Here is a 21,276-nt window from a genome sequence, read left to right as displayed (position 1 = left end):
TTTTTGACCAAATGTCAGTTATTGATTTGGGGATGTACAGCAGGAGGCCGGGTGGTTGGGCAGTCAGTCGGGCGGTCGCCAACCAAATGTGTCCGTGCATTTATGCAGGAACTGTTCAACCAAAGCTTCCCAAATTTTAATATGTTTTTACTGACAACAAAATGAAGGTCAAGTTCAATAATGACGATTTTGACTTTTACCGCTCAGGAGTCATGGTTCTTGAAAGATTGAAAAATGGTATTTCCAGTCCTGTTCTTGCATTTATGCATGAACTGTTCAACCAAAGCTTCCCAAATTTTAATATGTTATTACTGATGACAAAATGGACATCAAGTTCAATATTGACGATTTTGACTTTTACTGTTCAGGAGTGATGGTTCTTGAAAGATTGAAAAATGGCTTTTCTAGTGGTGTCTGTGCACATGTACTCATGAACCATTTAACTTAAGCTTTTCAAATTTTAATATGTTGATACTGATGACAAAATGGAGGTCAAATTTGATATTGATGATTTTCACTTTCACCATTAGTCAACTATGGTTCTTGTGATATTGGCAGGACAAAAATAAATGTTAATAGATCCGGTTTGCTATCGTTGTGACAGCCTCTTATATAAGATACTATAACAATACATTTACTGTTATAGTGCAGACAATGAAATGTTTTACAAAAAGGCCGTAACAATTGGAAACAACCAAATTATTCCAAAAGATGGTTGAATAAAATAATATTTACTGGTGAAGGTTAGAACATGAAAATTCGACTTTTTCAGATATTGTCTCATATATGTAAAAATAGCCTTTTCTTGAGTTTAGTTTGTCTCACATTCGTGATTGACAATTCCAGAAATGCATATTTTATTTATGATAATTTTCTACACAAGTCTTAATGATTAAAAACAAAATTGATAAGAAAATATAAATACAAATAAGTCCACATAGAGGGACTGTTCATCTTTTGATTTGTAGCTTACCATAATGAGAGTGGCATAGGCAAGACATACACGTGTTGTTTGACGGGATCAACAATTTGCTTTTTTTATTGGGGCAGTTTCAGGAGACCTTCTTATGGTAATGATATATATGTTATGATTAATAATATTTCGTATTCACTTGTATAAGCATGGGCATATCCTATTTCCTTGGAGAAATTTGACCTAATCACCCCCTCAGTCATGGTCTAATAACTGCTATTACATAGGGGTTACAAGTTAAAGTTTCTAATGGTAAGTCAATGATATTTTATGTGCAGATGTATTGAGAGTAGTCCAGTGTAATTAAATGAAGTCTGGTTTACAAAGTTAATACTTTTAATCAAACGACCATAGTTCAGGAACAACATAGACATAATATTGATAGGTTATGCAATTCTTTTTCAAGATATTTGAAAAGGCAGGAAAAGGTTTGCTTGAATTTTTACCTTATATTTAGAATTGGCGTTATTTGGGTCTCGAATTGTATTAAAAGAAATCTAGAATTTGCTTGAATTTTAGTAATGACCTTTATGAGCTATTGGAGTTCTCTATCACAATGAAAGTGGGTGATATAGGGCAAAATATATAACCCTGTATTGTACGAAAAAAACCAGCTGTCTGAACATCTGACAAAAATTCCTCAACCTGACATGAATACATCATTAATATTAGCGCATCTCATTTCCAGGAAGATAATACTAATAATACTAGTAAATTAAATTGATCTCGAATGGTCATTTCGATTCTTACATCATCTGAAGAATGTGAAAGCTGTTAAGGCGTATATTATTTTTAAAAAACTTTTTATTTCAGAAGAAAAGACCTTAATGTTTCACACCTTGTATCCATAAACCTTAAAAACGTTTCTGTTCTATATCCATTGCACTTTCATGGTTTAGTGATTGCTTGAAAAGAAGTTTTATTTATGTTAGATACTCGCTTATGAGTAATTGGATGGCATTATTCGTACCTTATACAAGTTCCTTGATTTTTTTGATTACGTTAAGTTTACATTGTCAAGTTCATATCTGAAATGCTCATGTAAGGTGTACATGTCCTACCGGCAGCTTTCATCTGACTGATATTATTTTCATGGTTCTGTGGACAATGCTTTGAATTTTGTCGTTTGGTCTATTTCTCAGATACTGAAAGCAATACGGATTTATTGTAAGGTGTACATGTCTGACTGGTAGCTTTCATTTGACCTTGAAGTCATTTTTATTGAGTTATCAGGTTCTTCATGTATAAGCACTTGGCAAACTATATTTGGTGTATGGAATGATTCTAAGGTACACATCACTGAGACAGGTTCATATAAACTTGACCTTATTTTCATGGTCATGTTACTTTTTTGTGGTTTTGTCAGTTTATCATGTACTTCAAGCTATAGGTGAACTATATTTGGTTATAGGATGATTGTAAGGTGAACATGTGTATCTTGCCAGGTTCATATGACCTCGACCTCATCATCAAGGTTGCGTGGGCTAAATAGCAAGTGTTTTTTTTTTATTAGTCTGCTTCTAAGGAACTATAAGCATACACAAAATGATCTCCAAATTTATTTATGGTGAATATGGCTGTCTGCCATGGCTCATATGATCTGGACCTTGTTTAATAAATTGTCAAAGTTATGTTTATGTGGTCCTTACTACTTTCAACAAATAATCAAATAATCAATCATAAGTAAAGCAGATGAGACATTTCAGCGTGAACACTCTTGTTTAATTATTTTTGTTAGTATAATTTTTTATGGATCGAGAAAAAATCAATACTGTTGGATTTCATGGTTGTGGCACATTCTGCAGTCCAGTCTATTTGAATATCTGTATTAGCTCAACACTTGAATTCACAATACAAGGTCTACGTGTCTGTCGACCCGTGATCGTCTGACCTTGATCTCATTTCATGGTATCTGGGATTAAAGTTGAATTCCAATGGTTTTGTCTGCAACTTTGATTTTTATAGACAATTTGTCATTTATAATTGGTGTATGGAATGATTGTAATATGTTGGTTTGGCAGGAATCATGTGAACTTTACCTTACTTTAAAGATTCCTAGGTCAATGTAAAGATTTCGTGAATAGGTCTGTTTCTGTGATACTCATCGCAACAGGAAAATCTGTAATTGTTGTATTGAATGATTGTAATGTGTACACTGCCGTTTGGTAGAGTTTATCTGACCATAACCTTTTTTACAATGAAATTTATAATTAAGCTGGCCTTCTAACATAATTTCATTTTTTTAGTATGAAATTGAATATGATTTTGAATTAAAAACTATATAACCCATTTTAACTCAATTCCGTATGTAGTGATTGCAGCAGCCTCAGCTGAATATGACAGCAACCTAATTATTAACGTTAGAAGGAGGTTGGACCAGGTTCAAACGCCAAGCAGGTCCAGGAGTTTAAACATGCATTTTATAACCCGTACCCGTATCCCTTTATATGCTGATGTGAAAATATATATAACAACCTTAATGCACTTTACGGAAAACTGAAAATAAGTCAAGTTAGGTTAATTGGGACTAATTTGATGACGACTTCATGAATGAATTTTTCCATTTTGCCTCTATATATAGTTCAAAAACAGAATGGTATTGATAACGTCTGTTTTGAAGAAAATAGGTCACTGTTCGTCAGAAATCTGTAAATATGGCCTGTAATTGTTATTAATGTTTAACCAAATAAAACAATGAGGACTCAGTTACTTCTTAAATGACGTCAACATGGATGGGTTGCTGAAATTTGTGTCGTTGAATGTCAAAGACAACACTCGTTCAATGACTACATAAAAGGTCGAAATAAAAACGAAAATAGGCTGAAAATGTATAGTTATCAAAGGTACCAGAATTGTATACACCGGACGCGCGTTTCGTCTAATATAAGACTCACCAGTGACGCTCAGATCGTTATAGTTATAAAGCTAAACAAGTTCAAAGTTGAATAGCATTGAAATTTAACAGTTTTCAGTGAGGATGGATTCGTTAGTGTAAGTATTTATTAAACATAATTTAAATCTTAATTTCTAAGAACCCACTAATATGTTTAATTATTTGTATTGACAGGATATTGTCATTTTTTAAATAGAGATGGAAATTTATATCAGGAAATGACTACAGGATTGAAGACAATATAATTGTAATACAACAAGGAAATAATGAGTCAATTACATACTTATTCATCAAAGAGGGTACATCGGTGTAGTTCGTTCATATAAGTGCAGCTTGTGCTCATTTGCATTATACTCAAACTAAATGTTTTTGAATGATACAGAATTAGAAAATCAATAGAAATGAATGAGGCTTATTTTCTTGTCATTTTGATTTTTAATCTCGGTTTAGGTAAGCCTTTATATTTATATTTTATATGTGAAAAATGATAAAATAGGAAAAAATGTAAATGTACTTTATTTTATAAAGACAACTCTTTACGGGATGATATCAACAGGTCCAAGCAATATTCCAAAAAATATTTAATTTTGAATACTTAAAAGACATTATTAGCGGTAAGACAGTAATAAGGAATCAATTATTACATGTATACTAAGGAGTTATATATCAATTAACAATAAAAAAAAATGACAAGGAAGGACAAAACTTTCAATTTGAAATTGTAGAACAAAATGTCTCTTTGTTTTTCTATATTTATCGTATGTTATCTAACAACTGTATTTTTCCTATCCAGAGCAATACCCCTAGTTAAGTTGAATAAAGTACCAAGCTTTGTTCGTTCGTGCTTAATTTCTGTCTGTAGTGTAAATGTTCCTGCAAACACTACGACCTTCATTTGATGTCAGTTTGTGAATTATTGTACACAACCGAATCCTTTGGATAAATATGTAATCGGGTTTATCCCGAAAATGAATGGGTCTTGTACAATTGTATGTTTTAGTCTTACTGAGTTTTAATAGTCGCTATAGCTTTACATGCATTTATGACCACAATTATGTTCAACACTAAGGTGAATTTTGCTGAAATATTGCACAATATGTCCGGAGCAACTGTAATTACCCCACTAAACTAGCTAGCCACAATACCAGATGATTTTTTTTATTGAAATGTCCAGTAACAAGATAATATAATAGAAGTTCTTATCTATAGTTAGTTTCTGTGTGTGTTGTATTGTTGTTTGTTTTGTTGCACTTCAGTGTTTCTGTTGTTCCGTCGTTTTTCTCTTATAGTTGATGTGTTTCTTACGGTTTTAGCTTTAAAACAAGATTTGTTTTCTCTGAATCGATTGATGGCTTTCGAAAAGCGGTATACTACTGTTGCCTTTATTTTAATGGGTTCGCTTACCTTAATATCTTAAGTTAACTGTGAAGTATTTTGTTTGTCTCCTCGTTGTTTTAGTTTTGTTTTGCAAATGTACTGTCAGTTTCTATTGGACTTGTGAGCTTGAATACCCCCTTGGTTTCTTGTCTCTCTCTTTATGCATATCTTACAAAAGTGTCATGACATAAACCATTGCAAGAATTCTTATCACCTATTCTACACAATGAGGTTCATCATTATAATAAACTTTTCACATATTTCACAAATTATACTAAATAATATTCAATCTTTCCATACAGTTGGACTGAAAATGGCTTTAACATTGTATTATTCTCATACACACGAATACCCTCAAACGAGAATATTGAAGAATTAATATCACTATTATGATAGCCTTATCTTTCGGACAGACAGCCTACTATTTTCGTAATATAGAGCCAATAAATTGATGTCCCTTAGTAATATCAGTGTGTTATAAGTAATTAATTAAACATTGGTAAACATAAAAATTAAGAGTTGGCATTTGTTTATAAAACAACATAGGACTTTTGAAATGAAGAACATTTAAATACAGTACTAATAAGAAAACATGAATGATTTATTTAAGTAGGATAAATGAAAATCAAATGTTGAAAACGAATGTTGAATGTTGAAAATCGAGTGTTAAAAACCGAATGTCAAACTTGACATCCGTGATAAACTGACATGTTATACTTTGTTTTTTTGGCAGCTTGTAAACCTCTAAAAATAAAAATATTCAAACTAGAATCACTATAACTTTTCAGGTCATTCGTACCAGTCACAAGGAATAGGAATAAAAATAAAGGGAAATAATGTCACAATTACATGGAACAAACCTTCCAGTGATGTCAAATCAACAAAATTAGAAGTAAATAATATTGTAAGGAACAAAACGGTTTATCGGGCAGACTTGACTGGTACCGAGAGTCAACACACAGTTCAATTATCGCCTTGTCAGAAATACAAAGTTAAATTAAGATTTGTTAATCTATTAGGAGGCAAACATGAAACGGAAAATGTCTTTGTATTAGGTGGTAAGTTTAAATACATTAGACCGATGGTTTTCCTATTTATATTATTTTAAACTAGTCATTGTTGGGCCCTTTATAGCTTGTTGTACGGCGTAAAACAAGGCTCTGAGTTGAAGACTGTACTGTAATGTTTCTGCAAATAAATGGGGAATGCTCTCATTGCATTCATATCACATCTTCTTATAATTTTTTTATAAAATGCTTGTTTGTATTTGCAAATGAGGATGTAAGAAGATGTGTAATTATTGCCAAAGAGACAACTATCCGCCGGAGACCAAATGGCGAGGATATAGAACTGCTATAGGGTACTGTACGTCTTTTTAACAATGAGCAAAACCAAACACTAAGTGTAACGGAAATTGATCTATGTTAGCTAATTTGCTGTAAGCTATCAGTTGTCCTGTCTTTTGATTGTGTTTTTATATGTTTGTAAGTTTTTCCATGGTTTGAACACCTTCTGTCACATAAAAAACCCTACAGTTTTTATTTGCATTATTTTACACTTACCTTCCCAGTTAAGTATGAAGGACTGAAACGGTTTACCGACCGTGCAAGGGCTGTATAGTTAGTCAAGGTCGTTAAAAACCTCCATTTGTTGTGAAACGGTTTCTGACCGACCACGCGAGGGTGGCATAGCCAATCAATGTCGTTAAAAACTTCAATCATCATCGAAATGCTTTCAGTTTGAATGATAAATTAAACGGATTATATTCCAACTGCTAAGCGTCCTTGTGTCATTGTGGTTAATTGAAAATTCATATGGGGATATTACAAATTGGTGGATACTGTTAACAGATGCTGTATACATGTGCTTATGTGTTCATACGTTTTGTGTAAAATTTATCTGATGCATGAAGAAACCAACAGTCTAAATGCAAATAAAATATGTGAAAATCAACAAATATGATAGTCAGCAAAAAAAAAGACAACCATCGAATTAAATAACATGCTTCTGACTTTGGACAACGATTTTGTTTAACGCAACTCCTAGCCACCTTGTTTATATAATTGCGATCGATGTGTATTGGCGAGGATTATACACGGAGAGAACCACTGGCATTTGACATGAAAAGCGACAACCAATGTCATTCAAAATTGTAGTATTACACGACGATCTGAGTCTGAACTTGTAAAAACTAATTTTTTAAACAATTTTATGTTACTGTGTGTTAAAATTCAATTTGCTTCATTATTTTACATTGATAACGGGTCATCTATTTTTAAGAGTATGTTAGTATTTGATTATTTGCTTTTCATTTATTTGTCAATGGTCGAATTCTTTCCCTGGTTTTGTCTCTTAATTTGATATATTTTAGTATAATTGCTTTATATGTCATACTCTGACAAGTATAGTATATATGATTGTCTAGTTAACTGATACGAATGGATCGTTTGTCTCATTGACAACTAGTTTTTGGAATGTATTGGTATGTTGCCGCTATAAATATGCGGTGTAAGGTGATGGCTATCATTAATACGAGCGTCGCTATTACCCCATATGTAAATTACTGACCCAATAAATATCGTATTAGGTCATTAGCACACTTTGTAACTAATACCTTTTTTTACAGAAAAATATTTATATACAAGCCTGGATACAAATATCACATTTACTATACCAAAACTGCCGGTTTATTTCTACACATTGTTCTCCCCAACGAGAAAAAGTATACTGGAAGTACAAGGAAAAAATGTTATGGTAAACGATGGCGAAGGAAGTCATTATAAAATAAACACGACAACACAAGATTTTGTTATATCTGTCCAGCTTGTAAGACAGGTTGACGGTGGGATGTTCAAAGCTGAAAACTCATCAGGGGAAGGGAAATGTGTTGTTGTATTTGTCACAGGTAAGTTATTAATGTCTGTATCTCAGATGCTATAAGCAATAGGTTAAAAAAAATTGTGAGGTGTTTTTTTTTTATCTTACCTTAAGGATGTTTTCTTCTGACTTTTCAGTCTCGTTCAGTCCCGTTAAAATCTCGTTCTTGAATTATTTCCAAAACGTGTGATAGAAGTGGAAAATATCAATGAATTTTTAAAAATATTAAAATCAAACATGAATCTGTGAAAAAATTGTGTATGTACAATGAAAGGTTTTTGAGTAGTCCAGTTTTCAAATTTTACGACGAATCAAGTCAATATTTTTAGCCTAAATTTTGAGAAAATGGGTGAGGGATACAAAAAAATGATTTTACAAGAATCATGTACATCCCATATAATTTTGGTCTTTCTAATTTCTTAGAAATGTATCTTTTCAATCATTTATATAAAAAAAAGTTGAAATAATATGCATTTTGTTCTTAAAACAGAGAAAAATCACAAAAATACAAAATTGACAGCATGGTAAATTTTACACAAAAAAGTGTCAAAATATGATAAAACTTTCTTATATTAACACCAAGCTATAGTTTTTGTAAGTAAAAATTATTCAGATTGGTCCACTTCGTCTTGATAGAAAGTATGAAAAAAAGTTTAATTGTGTATGTACAATGAATGGTTTTTGAGTAATTCAGTTTTCAAATTTTACGACGTATCAAGTCAATATTTTTAGCCTAAATTTTGAGAAAATGGGTGAGGGATACAAAAAATGGTTTTACAAGAATCATGTACAACCCATATCATTTTGGTCTTTCGAATTACTTAGATATGTATCTTTTCAATAATTTATAAAAAAAAAGTTGAAATAATATGCATTTTGTTCTTAAAACTGAAAAAAATCACAAAAATACAAAATTGACAGCATGGTAAATTTTACACAAAAAAGTGTCAAAATATGATAAAACTTTCTTATTTTAACACCAACCTATAGTTTTTGTAAGTAAAAATTATTCAGATTGGTCCACTTCATACTTATAGAAAGAATGAAAAAAAGTTTAATTGTGGAAATGTGATTTTTTTCACGATAATAGCCCAAAAATAGGTAAAAATCGATGAAAATGGAAAAAACATCAAAATTTTCAAAGGACCGTAGCAAAAAAAGAAGTGCACCACCATATGATTTTCTCTTCAGTTACAGTCTTATTAACCCAAAAATCAGGTTAAGAAAAGCAGTTTAATTCTAGAAATTTTTGGCTCCTCAGATGTGTACATCCTTAATCTGATTTTTATGGTTCATAGATACCAGGATTAAATTTTGTATGTACACTAGACGCTCAAATCCCAAAAAGTTATACAAAAAGCCAAATAAAGTACGTTGTGAAAATTATTCCTAAACATTTTGCAAAATACAGCTAAGGTAATCTATTCCAGAGGACGAGAAGCCTTAGTATTTCAAAATGTTAGTAGTATACAAGCTATATACTTGGTTTATATTTGAATAAAGAAATGCTTTTAGTTGAACATGATTGTGTGTCTTGCAGGTGTACGGTCTTGACCTTTTCAGACAGCTTTATTAGTTTTTGTTAAAAAATATTCACGTTGATGTTGAATATACACCAATGAGACAAGAGCACATAGTTCTTTGCGTCATTAGAGATTTGACATATTCAATAGACTCCTGTTGAAAGTGGGAGTCAGTACGCTGACCTTTAAATGTTTCACGAATATTTATGGCGTTGGTGTGATATCACATTAATGTCGACCAACACATTTCTAACTTTACCTGATTTTTACTTTTCCCGACCGATTGAAGTTTTCATAATTGACCTATGGATCGGAGATCTTCATTGTTCAAATTCTTTTGAGGTCAAGTGATTATTTTGATTACAAAGAAACAGCAATGATTGTAGGAGTTTTGAAACCACAAATGTAAAGCTTTGTTTAACACATTCCTCCTTCTTTAATCATCTATTTTAACCTTATCGTAATAATTTGATGCACCTCTTTGTAACTTTAACTAGAACTGTTTTTTCAATTGAACTTCAAATAACGTCATGGTAAAATGTGATACACAGAATTTCCATATTTCAGACAAACCGACTACACCCTCTCTTTCATACAACGAATATCCTTTTGTGGGAAACAAAGCAAACTTAACATGCATTTCTAAAGTACAACGTTGGCCCTCAGATAATTCTGAAAACATGTCTTTCAAGTATTATTGGAACAGAGAAAGTCGACAACCCAACACCATTTTTAAACGATCAGATAAAGGAACTTCGGTAACATGTCAGGTGACTGATGACAGAGGACAAGAATCACCATCCAGTAATAGTCTCATTCTTGATCCATATTGTAAGTTGATACAACAATATACTATAAACTAAGAAATTAAAGATGATTCTTGATTCATATTGTAAATTGATACAACAATTTATTATAAGCTAAGAAATTAAACATGATTCTTGATTCATATTGTAAGTTGATACACCAATAAATTATAAGCTATAAAGAAATAAAACATGATTCTTGATTCATATTGTAAGTTGATACAACAATATATTCTAGGCTAAAAATTAAACACGATTCTTGATTCATATTGTAAGTTGATACAACAATTTATTAAAAGCTAAGAAATTAAACATGATTCTTGATTCATATTGTAAGTTGATACAACAATATATTATAAGCTGAGAAATTAAACATGATTCGTTATTGTAAGTTAATACAACAATATATTCTAGGCTAAAAAATTAAACAGGATTCTTGATTCATATTGTAAGTTGATACAACGATATATTATAAACTAAGAAATTAAACACGATTCTTGATTCATATTGTAAGTTGATACAACAATATATTCTAGGCGAAGAAATTAAACATGATTCTTGATTCATATTGTAAGTTGATACAACGATATATTATAAGCTAAGAAATTAAACATGATTCTTGATTCATATTGTAAGTTGATACAACCAACAATATATCATAAGCTAAGATATTAAACATGATTTCTTATTCAAATTGTAAGTTGATACAACAATATATTCTAGGCTAAGAAATTAAACATGATTCTTGATCCATATTGTAAGTTGATACAACAATATATCATAAGCTAAGAAATTAAACATGATTCTTGAAACACGATGTTAGATGTCAAAGTTCAAACTAACGTTTATAACTGAACATGTACTCCATAACAATGAAACACCAATGCGAGGCAACATTTGAAACACAACAGATGTATAGGTTGTATTAGTTTATTTCTTCCTTGTTTAAGAATGTAATTTTATTGTGATAATTCCATGCTTCTTTTTGGAGCATAAAATAGTGTAAACGTGTTTGTTTGAATTGAATAGCACCATGCATCATGTACCATTAAGACAAACTCTTTCTTAAAAAAATAATACAGATCTACTGGTTTTTTAAATGTATTCCAAATTGTGTTACAAACAAGATCTGACAATAAATCATTTGGGTTTTTTTTCCAGTTGGACCTGACAATGTTCATATAAACCAAAATTATAAACAGTTTCCTGTAACTGAAGGTCAAACATTTGGTCCTGTAAACTGTTCAGCAGATTGTTATCCAGAGTGCAACTATAAGTGGATATATCTAGGCAGGGTCCAGTCGTATAGTCCAGTCTTATATATACCTACAATTAACAGACATCAAAGTGGTGTTTATGGTTGTTATGTTATGCATCCAAATAATGCAGAAAAAATTATCGCATTGAATATAACAGTCAGCGTTCGGTGTAAGTTCAAAAGTTGTAACTAGATATCAGGTATAGAAAAGCCACACTCATGCTATTCGACTTTCATTGCTAGAAATCAATTGTTCGAAGAGAACAAGAAGGTTCAAAACACAATAATGATTTATGTTGATTTTACATATTTTACGGGAAAAAAAGGATTTTTTGTAGAATGAGCTGTCTCTTAAATAGTAATGTGATTGCCACAGAATAAATGACAACATTAATTATTGCCACCGTTTAACTCCAAAATTTATTACAACTGCATAAAACATTCTGGCACTAGTAATGCATGCTGTCTGTTAGTTGAAACATTTTTTGCCTCCAAAACAAATGACAATGGGATCAGACACAAATTTTGCAGCTAAGAACGTATAAGACTCTACTACAAATGACAAATAACAGAGAAAAGAATGCATGAAAATAACATCCTGTACTATATTAATTTTGAGACATGAAATCAACAAGATATAAAACGACATGACCATCGATTTCTAAAAGTCGCGTTGACTAAATGTATTTATGATGGACCAGGTAGGCTGTTTTTATCTGGGATAGTATATACACTCTAAAGGTAAGATTTTATATTCAAAGATTGTTGTTGTCCAGTAATAACATATAATATATAAAAAGAAATGGATCATCCATGTCTTTAGATACATTGAAGCATTTCATTCGAGTTCAAAAAAAAAGAATAGTTATCAAAGGTACCAGGATTATAATTTAGTACGCCAGACATGCGTTTCGTCTTCACAAGACTCATCGCGTCGTTTGTTTTCTCTTATTTTTGAGTGTACATTCACATTGCGATAAGACGTGTCACGGTACTTGTCTACCCCAAATTCATGTATTTGGTTTTGATGTTATATTTGATATTTTCGTGGGATTTTGTCTGATGCTTGGTCCGTTTCTGTGTGTGTTACATTTCAGTGTTGTGTCGTTGTTCTCCTCTTATATTTAATGCGTTTCCCTCGGTTTTAGTTTGTTACCTCGATATTGTATTTATGCCCCACCTACGATAGTAGAGGGGCATTATGTTGTTTGGTCTGTGCTTCCGTTCGTTCGTCCGTTCGTTCGTCCTGCTCCAGGTTAAAGTGTTTGGTCGAGGTAGTTTTTGATGAAGCTGAAGTCCAATCAAACTTAGTTCACTTGTTGCTTATGATACGATCTTTCTAATTTTAATGCCAAATTAGATTTTCTACCCAATTTCACGGTCCATTGAACATGGAAAATGATAGTGCTAGTGGGGCATCCGTGTACTTATTTGTCCATGGATTAATGAGTTTTGAACAGCGGTATACTACTGTTGCCTTTATTCATCAGTGACGCTCATTTCAAAATATTTATAAAGCCAAACAAGTACGAATTTGAAGAGCATTGTGGATCCAAAATTCCAAAAAGTTGAGCTAAATATGGCTAAGGTAATATATTCCTGGGATAAGAAAATCCTTAGTTTTTTCTCGAAAATTCAAAGTTTTATATTCAGGAAACTTATAAAAATGACCACATAATTGATATTCATGTCAACATCGAAGTGCTGACTACAAGGCTGGTGATACCCTCGGTGACGAAACGTCCACCATCAGTGGCATCGACCCAGTGGTGTAAATAGTTATCAAAGGTACCAGGATTATAATTAAGTACGCCAGACGCGGGTAAATGTTTATTTATTTAGCCATAATGTCTATAAACTACGATATTTATTGATATATTTCTGTACTTTTGTGAAAAAAAAGTGTTCAGGTATTATACATGTTATAACCGTTATTTAAATTTTCAAATCAGTAGGTATACTTTCTTTTCTGAACCTTTGAGCTATACAATATGTACATAAGAGGAACTAATGTTGAATATTTCCTTAGAAATGTATGTTAATGTATATGTATAATTTATCCTGTTTTGTTTATACTTGTTAAATATTTTCAGACTCACCTGTTTTCAGACGATTGACATTTAATACAGGACTTAAAAAAGACAACATGCGATCAATCATCGAGGGTGAATCATTAAAACTCGTTATGTATATTGAGAGTTTTCCAGTATCAATGATTAACCTGCACTCACCGGATAATTTGATTCAACCTCTTGTTTGTACCATTGATCAACAGGTCCATAGTTACACAACAAATATTGAGGGGTTGAAATGCGAAGAGACCGGGAAATATACCATCGAAGCTCACAATGGTATTGGCGAGGCAACTATGATTTCTTTTGATTTGGATATACAATGTACGCTATTTTATTTTATGCATGCATTTTACATTTGCTACACGTATTCTTTTGGAGAAAATTGTATGTTTTTTAAGGCAGTTAATTGGATTATCGAATAATCATTCTGATGAGTTTATTTAACGTTGCATAAGAGAATATTGATTCAATTTTCGATATCAATTTAATTTTCTCGTATATGTGGTAAAATTGGCGAAAACAAACCTTATTTTTTGGGGTCCTTTTTGTCTGCAATTAAACGTGTGTGTTGTGAAAGGGACCAAAATCAACATTTAAATGATGCCACACATGTTATAACGAAATGAATCATGTATAAAATTGTAATGATATGACATTTGAAACTGATATTGATAAACCCAGATGTATAAGTGTGAGTCAAATTCACGATAAACCGACAGAACGCCCGTGTCCTTTGACAACTCATATATTTTTAGCTGTTGTTTTTTAATTATTGTTGTTGGTTTTTTTTTTGGTTTTTTTTTGTTTTCTGTTCAGGAGATGAAAAAGGGAGGGATATTTTTTTATTATCTAGTTTTGTTATTAACATTCTACGATTTTATTTGGGTTCGTTTTTGCACATCCCTTTTTTTGCTTCTCTGTTAAAATTCACAAATTTGTCTAATATCAAATCGTGTAGTCGACTTTTTAATTTGTAGGTAAACCTAAAAGTATAATATTCCAACGAAGTAAAGTTGCCATCAGACTTAATTCTATTGAAGAGACTACCTTGTTTATTGTGTCCAATCCTAAACCTAATGTGACGTGGATCCAAAATTCTCCTTATACTTGGACTATAAGCAGAGTAGGGGTTAGTCATAAATACTTTCTCCAATCAACAATCAAGATTTCAAAATATCCACTTAACCGGCAGCTTGGTTTATCAATTTGTAATAAAATTGGATGTGAAATAGAATATATAAAAACTGTACCAAAAGGTAAACTAAGTTTTTTTATTTAATTTTAAAGGCATGCTAGTTAATTTATACACAAAATATTTGTTGCATGCTGAAAAAACGATTCTGCAGTAGTCTTTCAGTTTTTTGGTCAATGCATGATATTGGATTTTGTTCGGTATTCAATACCATTTGCATATTGAATATGTCTAAGTAAAAATATAATAACTGTAATAAAGTCTATCAAAGGAATTTGAATGACTGTATTCTCAAGTGATTTACACATGTTGGTATTTATATCAAAACTTGTTTTGCAGCTGACAATCATTTATTTCGAGATTCAATACAGGTTTTGTCATGAAAGACACACACTTAAGGTAAAATTGTATCATATGTCATCGGAATGATATGGCGTTTCATCCGTTCGGCCGTATAGGTTATGTATTGCCGAAAGCCTGAGCAACTATATACAATTTACATGTAATCGTTAGCCACTTGATGAACCATATAAAAATAAAGAGATGACCATGTTGAATTAAAATGGTCAACTGCAGAATAAGATCACGACGACTTTTATTTAAAGCACGAATAAAATGATTGGCATTATATCATTATAAGCATATGCGGAATGATTGGCAAGGAAACAACTATCAATTACGTTCTATATAAATAATATTTCAACTGTTAAGAGTATCAAAGAATTATTTTTTCATATTGGCCGTGCAAGAATAGAAAGTAATTTTTTGGTTTCTTTTACCAGGAAAACCCGATGGAGTCAAAAACATCACTATCGTCAACATAGCTCCATATTTAGCACTGATATCATGGTATAGTGGCTTTGATGGTGGTGCTCCTCAAAATTTCTCTATCAACTTAGAATCTACAACTGATGGCAGTAGAACCATTACAGTTCCGTCAGTAGAAAGAGACGAAAGAGACTTGGTGTTAATAATGATTAGCGGTTTGTCAACAGACGCATATTACAACGGTCATATAGTTTCATGCAATAAATATGGCAAAACTGAAGTGGAATTTGAGTTCGAAACTGAAGAAGCTAATAACGGTAAATACTTTAAATGATCAAAGAAAATACACACATCACAATTTCTATTAGAAAAACTTTTTTTGTTTATACGCTTATATTACTATTTACAGAAATATCATCAAATCATACATGATTCACCTTATATTTTGTTGAAAGTTTTCTGTTTTCAAATGTATATAGATATAGGAAGATGTGGTGTGAGTGCCAATGAGACAACTCTCCATCCAAATAACAATTTAAAAATTAAACCATTATAGGTTAAAGTACGGCCTTCAACACGGAGCCTTGGCTCACACCGAACAACAAGTTATAAAGGGCCCCAAAATTACTAGTGTAAAACCATTATATTTTATTCTATGAAGTCATTTCTGTTGAGCGTTCGACTTTTGTCGAAAAAAACAAGACAAAACGATCCTACATTCCGTTGTCGTCGTCGTCGCCGGAGGCGCCGTCTACAAATATTCACGCTGTAAAATTTTTGAAAATTTTATAATTTTCTTAAATTTCTTGGATTTCTACCAAACCAAACACGGACAGTAAAACGTCTGCCAAAGTAGGGGCCCGATTGACTGTGCGGGATGTATCAAGTTTGCAGCCACGTCCGGTCAGTGTGGGACGTTAAATCCGATGCCTCATTTTATGAGATTGTCACGCTCTTTGCACGTTAAAAACCATTGCAACAAGTCTCTGAGTGGTCGGTAGGAGTCGTGTTGCAAGGCAAAATGCTGTCCTTATCCAATATACCCTCATTTAAAATTTCAAATTTCCCCGACCATCATTCCGTATGACCTCAATCATTACAAGAACTATCTATTGTGTTTATTGTTAAATTGTTCTCGTCCTGAACATGCATTCAATATTTGCCACTAAACGTTAAACAATTAACCGATCAATTATACAGTCTGCAGTTACAGTTTTTTAAACATTTATCATATTCATGAACTAGCATTGACTTTAACCAAACCTGGACAGAAGCTTCTTACAATCAAAAGATAGTACAGAGAGGGTTTGTTTTAATTATTTTTTTCCCTTATTTGTGTTGAGCCTGCCATAAACAGCAAAAGTTGGCGAGACACCAGGTTCCGCGGAAATCTTACGATTTTTTATGGGTAATATCTGTTTGGCTATAAATTTATAATGTATTCATTGTGAGGCCATATGGTTAAAGCTTACTTTTGTGTCTTAGCGTTGGATTTGTTAGTTCATTCATCGAACATAATAAAAAAAAAAGTATAGCTGACGCTGAATGCGTAAATCGACATAACGGTGTTCCATTTTGGTAGTTATTGTGTACCTCTCCAAGCCGGCTTGATTGTTGCTATAATATGAAGCTTAACTAATAAAGACCTTAGTAAAAACAAAACGAAAATGCATCATTTAAACCATTTCTTTTCTTAACTTTTAGCTTTATCAATAATGTCCGGTCATTTAAAATATATAGTTTCATTGCATCTCATATATTCATGTGAATTTGATATTGTTTAGTGTAAAACAACTTGAACGTCCGCGTCATATCTTGATCTCTTACTCGATATCAACACAGATAGACAACTTTCAACAAAAAGCTATAACAAATAAAGGCAACAGTAGCATATCGGTGTTCAAAAGTCATAAATCGATCAAATATATCCGGGATACAAACTAAAATCGAGGTAAACACATCACTTTTTGGAGGAAAACAAAGGAACAACAGGAACACCAAAGTGTTGCAAAAACAAACACCAACACACATAGAAACGAACTATTTGATAACAACTACCATATTCCTGACTTGGTACATTTGACACCCTTCGTGATGCTCAAATTATTTCAAACCCCGTAGATTAGTCTAATTAGGTAGGTCACATCCGTGATAATCAGTATAGGATGTCCAAAACAATGACGCACTTGCGTTACTAACATGCGGTAACATCCATCTAACCCATTTTTGATCTCAGCATCACTGATTGGTCTTATGTAGACGAAATGCGCGTCTGGCGTATTAAATTATAATTCTTGTACCTTTGATAACTGTTTGGCGTATGTATACATATCTTAATAAATGCATAACTTTTATTTTACTTCACACCTACTGACTATATTAACAGGCATATGACACTATTCGCATCATTAATTCATGAGCTCACTAGAAAATACCCGTGTCCCATAACTGGTTAAAGTATCTAACACTTATTTTTTCCTGAATTTGTAGAAATCGTATTGTTATTTGATAAATTCATGCCGATCATAAGGTGCACAGTTTTCTCTGCTGTCAAAATTTGTCTGTTTTGACCCGTTCTTGGTTTCCAAACTTCACCCTGAAAATGGAGGAGATTATTGGTCGATGAAGGAATTAAGAAGTGTCATTCCCAAAATGACAAAGTTCATGTGCGATAATGACTCTTGTATATAGCAAATCAAAAATACACCGTTTGGTGGCACTCCTGACAAAGGCAGTTAAAGTAACATGTGACATATACTATTCGTATCGAATTAGAATTCGGATTCGCCCCGAAACCTTTAAAATATTGGTAACATTAATCATGTCGGGAACACAAGGGTCTTAAATGGTCGCATTTTAATCAAAATCATTTCCTATATTAGGTATATATATAAAAAAAAAGTTGAATTTGTTGATTCGTCGAATAACATCATGCCGATTGACAAATATGACCTAATTATTATAGTAGTATAGATAAGCTCCTGACACACACAAAAAAAAAACTACCATGACAGTGTAATAAAGAAATGAACACTGAAAATGACGCTACTTTATTGTCATGATCAACACCACGTTGTCCGATACGATTTGTCTGTGTTTCAGCTTACATGTGACATCTTTTCCCGCTCTTGCATATTACGATACCGGAGAGGTTGTGTGATCACTTAATCTGCTGATTGAGTTCTATCTCTAACTGTGATATTTAGATTCTGTATTAATTGCCATGGCATGTTTTGCATGTCATTTTGTCAACCTTCATTTGCTTTTCTAACGTGCTTTAGTTGAGGGATAACAGTACCATGGACAAAATGAAAATATATGTCTACAAAACACAACATAGACAATCTCATGATTGAAGATTGATCTGCCTTTTAAAACCAAGATTATGCTCCACTTGAGACATCCATGATGGTATAAATCATGTTAAAATCCAATATCTTAGTTTATGCAAGGTTGCCTACAATATCAGTAAATGTTTATATCAAATATTTGTAAGATCTAGAATAAGAATAGGTCTTGTACCATCAAAGTACTCATTATACCTTTAATTAAAAAATAGAAAGAGATTTGATAATTCTTTTGCAAGATTTGTTCTTTTATGTATTATATATTGACTTATTTGTTTGCAGATTTATCTAAAAGGGAAACGATCATATACCCATTGATAATATGCGGAATAATTGGTCATATTATAATTGTTTTTGTTATCATATTCAAATACAAAGAAAAATATAAAGATTCCAAACTGCAAATTCTTCAAACAGGAAATACAGAAACGACTAACACTTTAGTTATGTATGACAATGCCTCTTATCCACCCAGTACTGACAATAAACAATCTAAACTCGGTCAAAATGCTTCTATGGAGGGAACAGAATCTAAAGTTGTGGATCAAGAATGGCTCAAGAATGACGATAAAAGAATTGCATACTCAAATGATGAAACATCAGCAGACAGTAATAACAGTGAAGATTTTTATGATAATGAGACAGATGATACGCACGAAAATGACACAACACCAATAGACCGCGCTGAAAATTGCGGTAAAAGAGATAATTTTTACGAAGAAATGAAAAGAAATAATACTGATTGTGACTCTGACTATGATGCTTTAAAAAAATAGTAAATTTTAACTTAAAAAGACATATAGTATGCTTAATATGGTTGCTGTGCAATTACCTACAAGCTAGTTGGAAACTATTTTGCCATATGGTATTTGTTTTTCGTTTTGTATTTGTAAAATAATCAGGCTGTTAGTTGTTTGATTATTTTTACATTTGCCGTTTTTGGACTTTCATAGGTTGCTCGGTGGTATGGCTAACTGTAGGCTCCTATGGTACCTTTATTTGCTAACTTTCATCATTTGGTATATAATGGAGAGCTAGCTTATTGACAATAACACAACATAAAAGATGTTAGATATACGTCAATGAAACAGCAACACAATGTCATAAAACCCAAGAGACAACACACGGTCTTCAAAAATCAAGAGATGTCTACTCAATGCTCCAAGCTGTACATTTTTCCAAGTATATCAACATTATCAAAACATTATCAAGATAATTGAAGATTTGCGATGAACAGTTAAAACTAAAATAAAAAAATAAAAATATTATAATGATTTTAATTTTAAATCTCAACTTCCCTTTTGTCATTTCAATAAGATGACGCACAAAAGTTTCAAGACCATATTAAGAAATAATGAGAGCAGGAAAGTTTTTTGATGCATAATAACGTTATTATATAAGATATATCCGGAATTGCGGTACATGTTGCATGTTGTTGTAACTTTTTATAAGTTACTGACCATGTTGAGTTATTTCAAATGAAACTTTTCTGGGAAACGGGAAACAATCTTAATTGTATCATATTCCTTTGCCCACTTTCAAATATATCATACATCAAATAATCAACTTAGATGTACTATTTGTTAAGGTAACATCCATTATCAGGACAGCTCTACTAGACAAAAGAACACGTCTAGACATAAACAGCTATGAACAGTCAATACTAAAGAATGTTCATGATTATTATACTTTCACTTGTAAAAGCTAGGAAATAATGAAAACGTAAACACTCGGTTTTTTCATAATAATTTCCTGCAAATGAAATTGTTCTTTCACAAGAATCATATGTTTGAACAATTGAAACAAAAGAAATGATAATACCAACCAAAGATGTGACTGGAAAAACACCTATATCAAAACTTGGGCGACAATTGTACATGTCTGTATTTTGGTATTTCAATTTCGATGAAAACTCGAATTATGGTATAAAACGAACATCGGTTATTATTATGACGTTGTTGGATGAAGTGAAGATGAATTGAGGTATCTGATTTATTTCTATATTTAGAGAAAAAAACAATTTTGGACAGAGAATGCATCGTATAAAATCGTTGGCTGTTGTACAAAATGTCCATCAAATTGTGCCTGTCTAATCTTTAAAAAGTTTAGCCAAAAAAGGTCACAAAAGATATCAGGCTTAATTTGTTGTAAGGCATATACACGTTTCGATTACACAAAACTCAAAAG

At 32.0% G+C, this 21,276-nt stretch overlaps 1 protein-coding gene across 3 annotated transcripts; it reads left to right on the top strand.

The window, feature by feature from the left end:
• The first annotated feature begins 3,885 nt into the window (after positions 1-3,885).
• LOC134706674 (nephrin-like) lies at positions 3,886-20,452 on the top strand. 3 transcript variants are annotated; one of them, XM_063565819.1, is made up of 9 exons: positions 3,886-3,964; positions 6,032-6,301; positions 7,870-8,148; positions 10,211-10,474; positions 11,611-11,877; positions 13,801-14,103; positions 14,760-15,038; positions 15,757-16,059; positions 19,372-20,451. In XM_063565819.1, the coding sequence occupies exons 3-9, from the start codon at positions 7,995-7,997 to the stop codon at positions 19,863-19,865; spliced, it is 2,064 nt and encodes a 687-aa protein (XP_063421889.1). In that variant the 5' UTR covers positions 3,886-3,964; positions 6,032-6,301; positions 7,870-7,994; the 3' UTR covers positions 19,866-20,451. The 3 variants fall into 3 exon arrangements, with proteins under 3 accessions (XP_063421889.1, XP_063421887.1, XP_063421888.1); XM_063565817.1 differs by lacking the exon at positions 3,886-3,964 and adding an exon at positions 4,138-4,316; XM_063565818.1 differs by lacking the exons at positions 3,886-3,964; positions 6,032-6,301 and adding an exon at positions 4,138-4,316 and having other exon boundaries at positions 19,372-20,452.
• The last annotated feature ends 824 nt before the right edge of the window (positions 20,453-21,276 follow it).

This window comes from Mytilus trossulus, chromosome 2 (genome assembly GCF_036588685.1).
Source record: "Mytilus trossulus isolate FHL-02 chromosome 2, PNRI_Mtr1.1.1.hap1, whole genome shotgun sequence".
Lineage (NCBI taxonomy): Eukaryota > Metazoa > Mollusca > Bivalvia > Mytilida > Mytilidae > Mytilus > Mytilus trossulus.
Note: the sequence above shows the minus strand (reverse complement) of the source record. Positions and strands in the feature narration are given on the sequence as shown.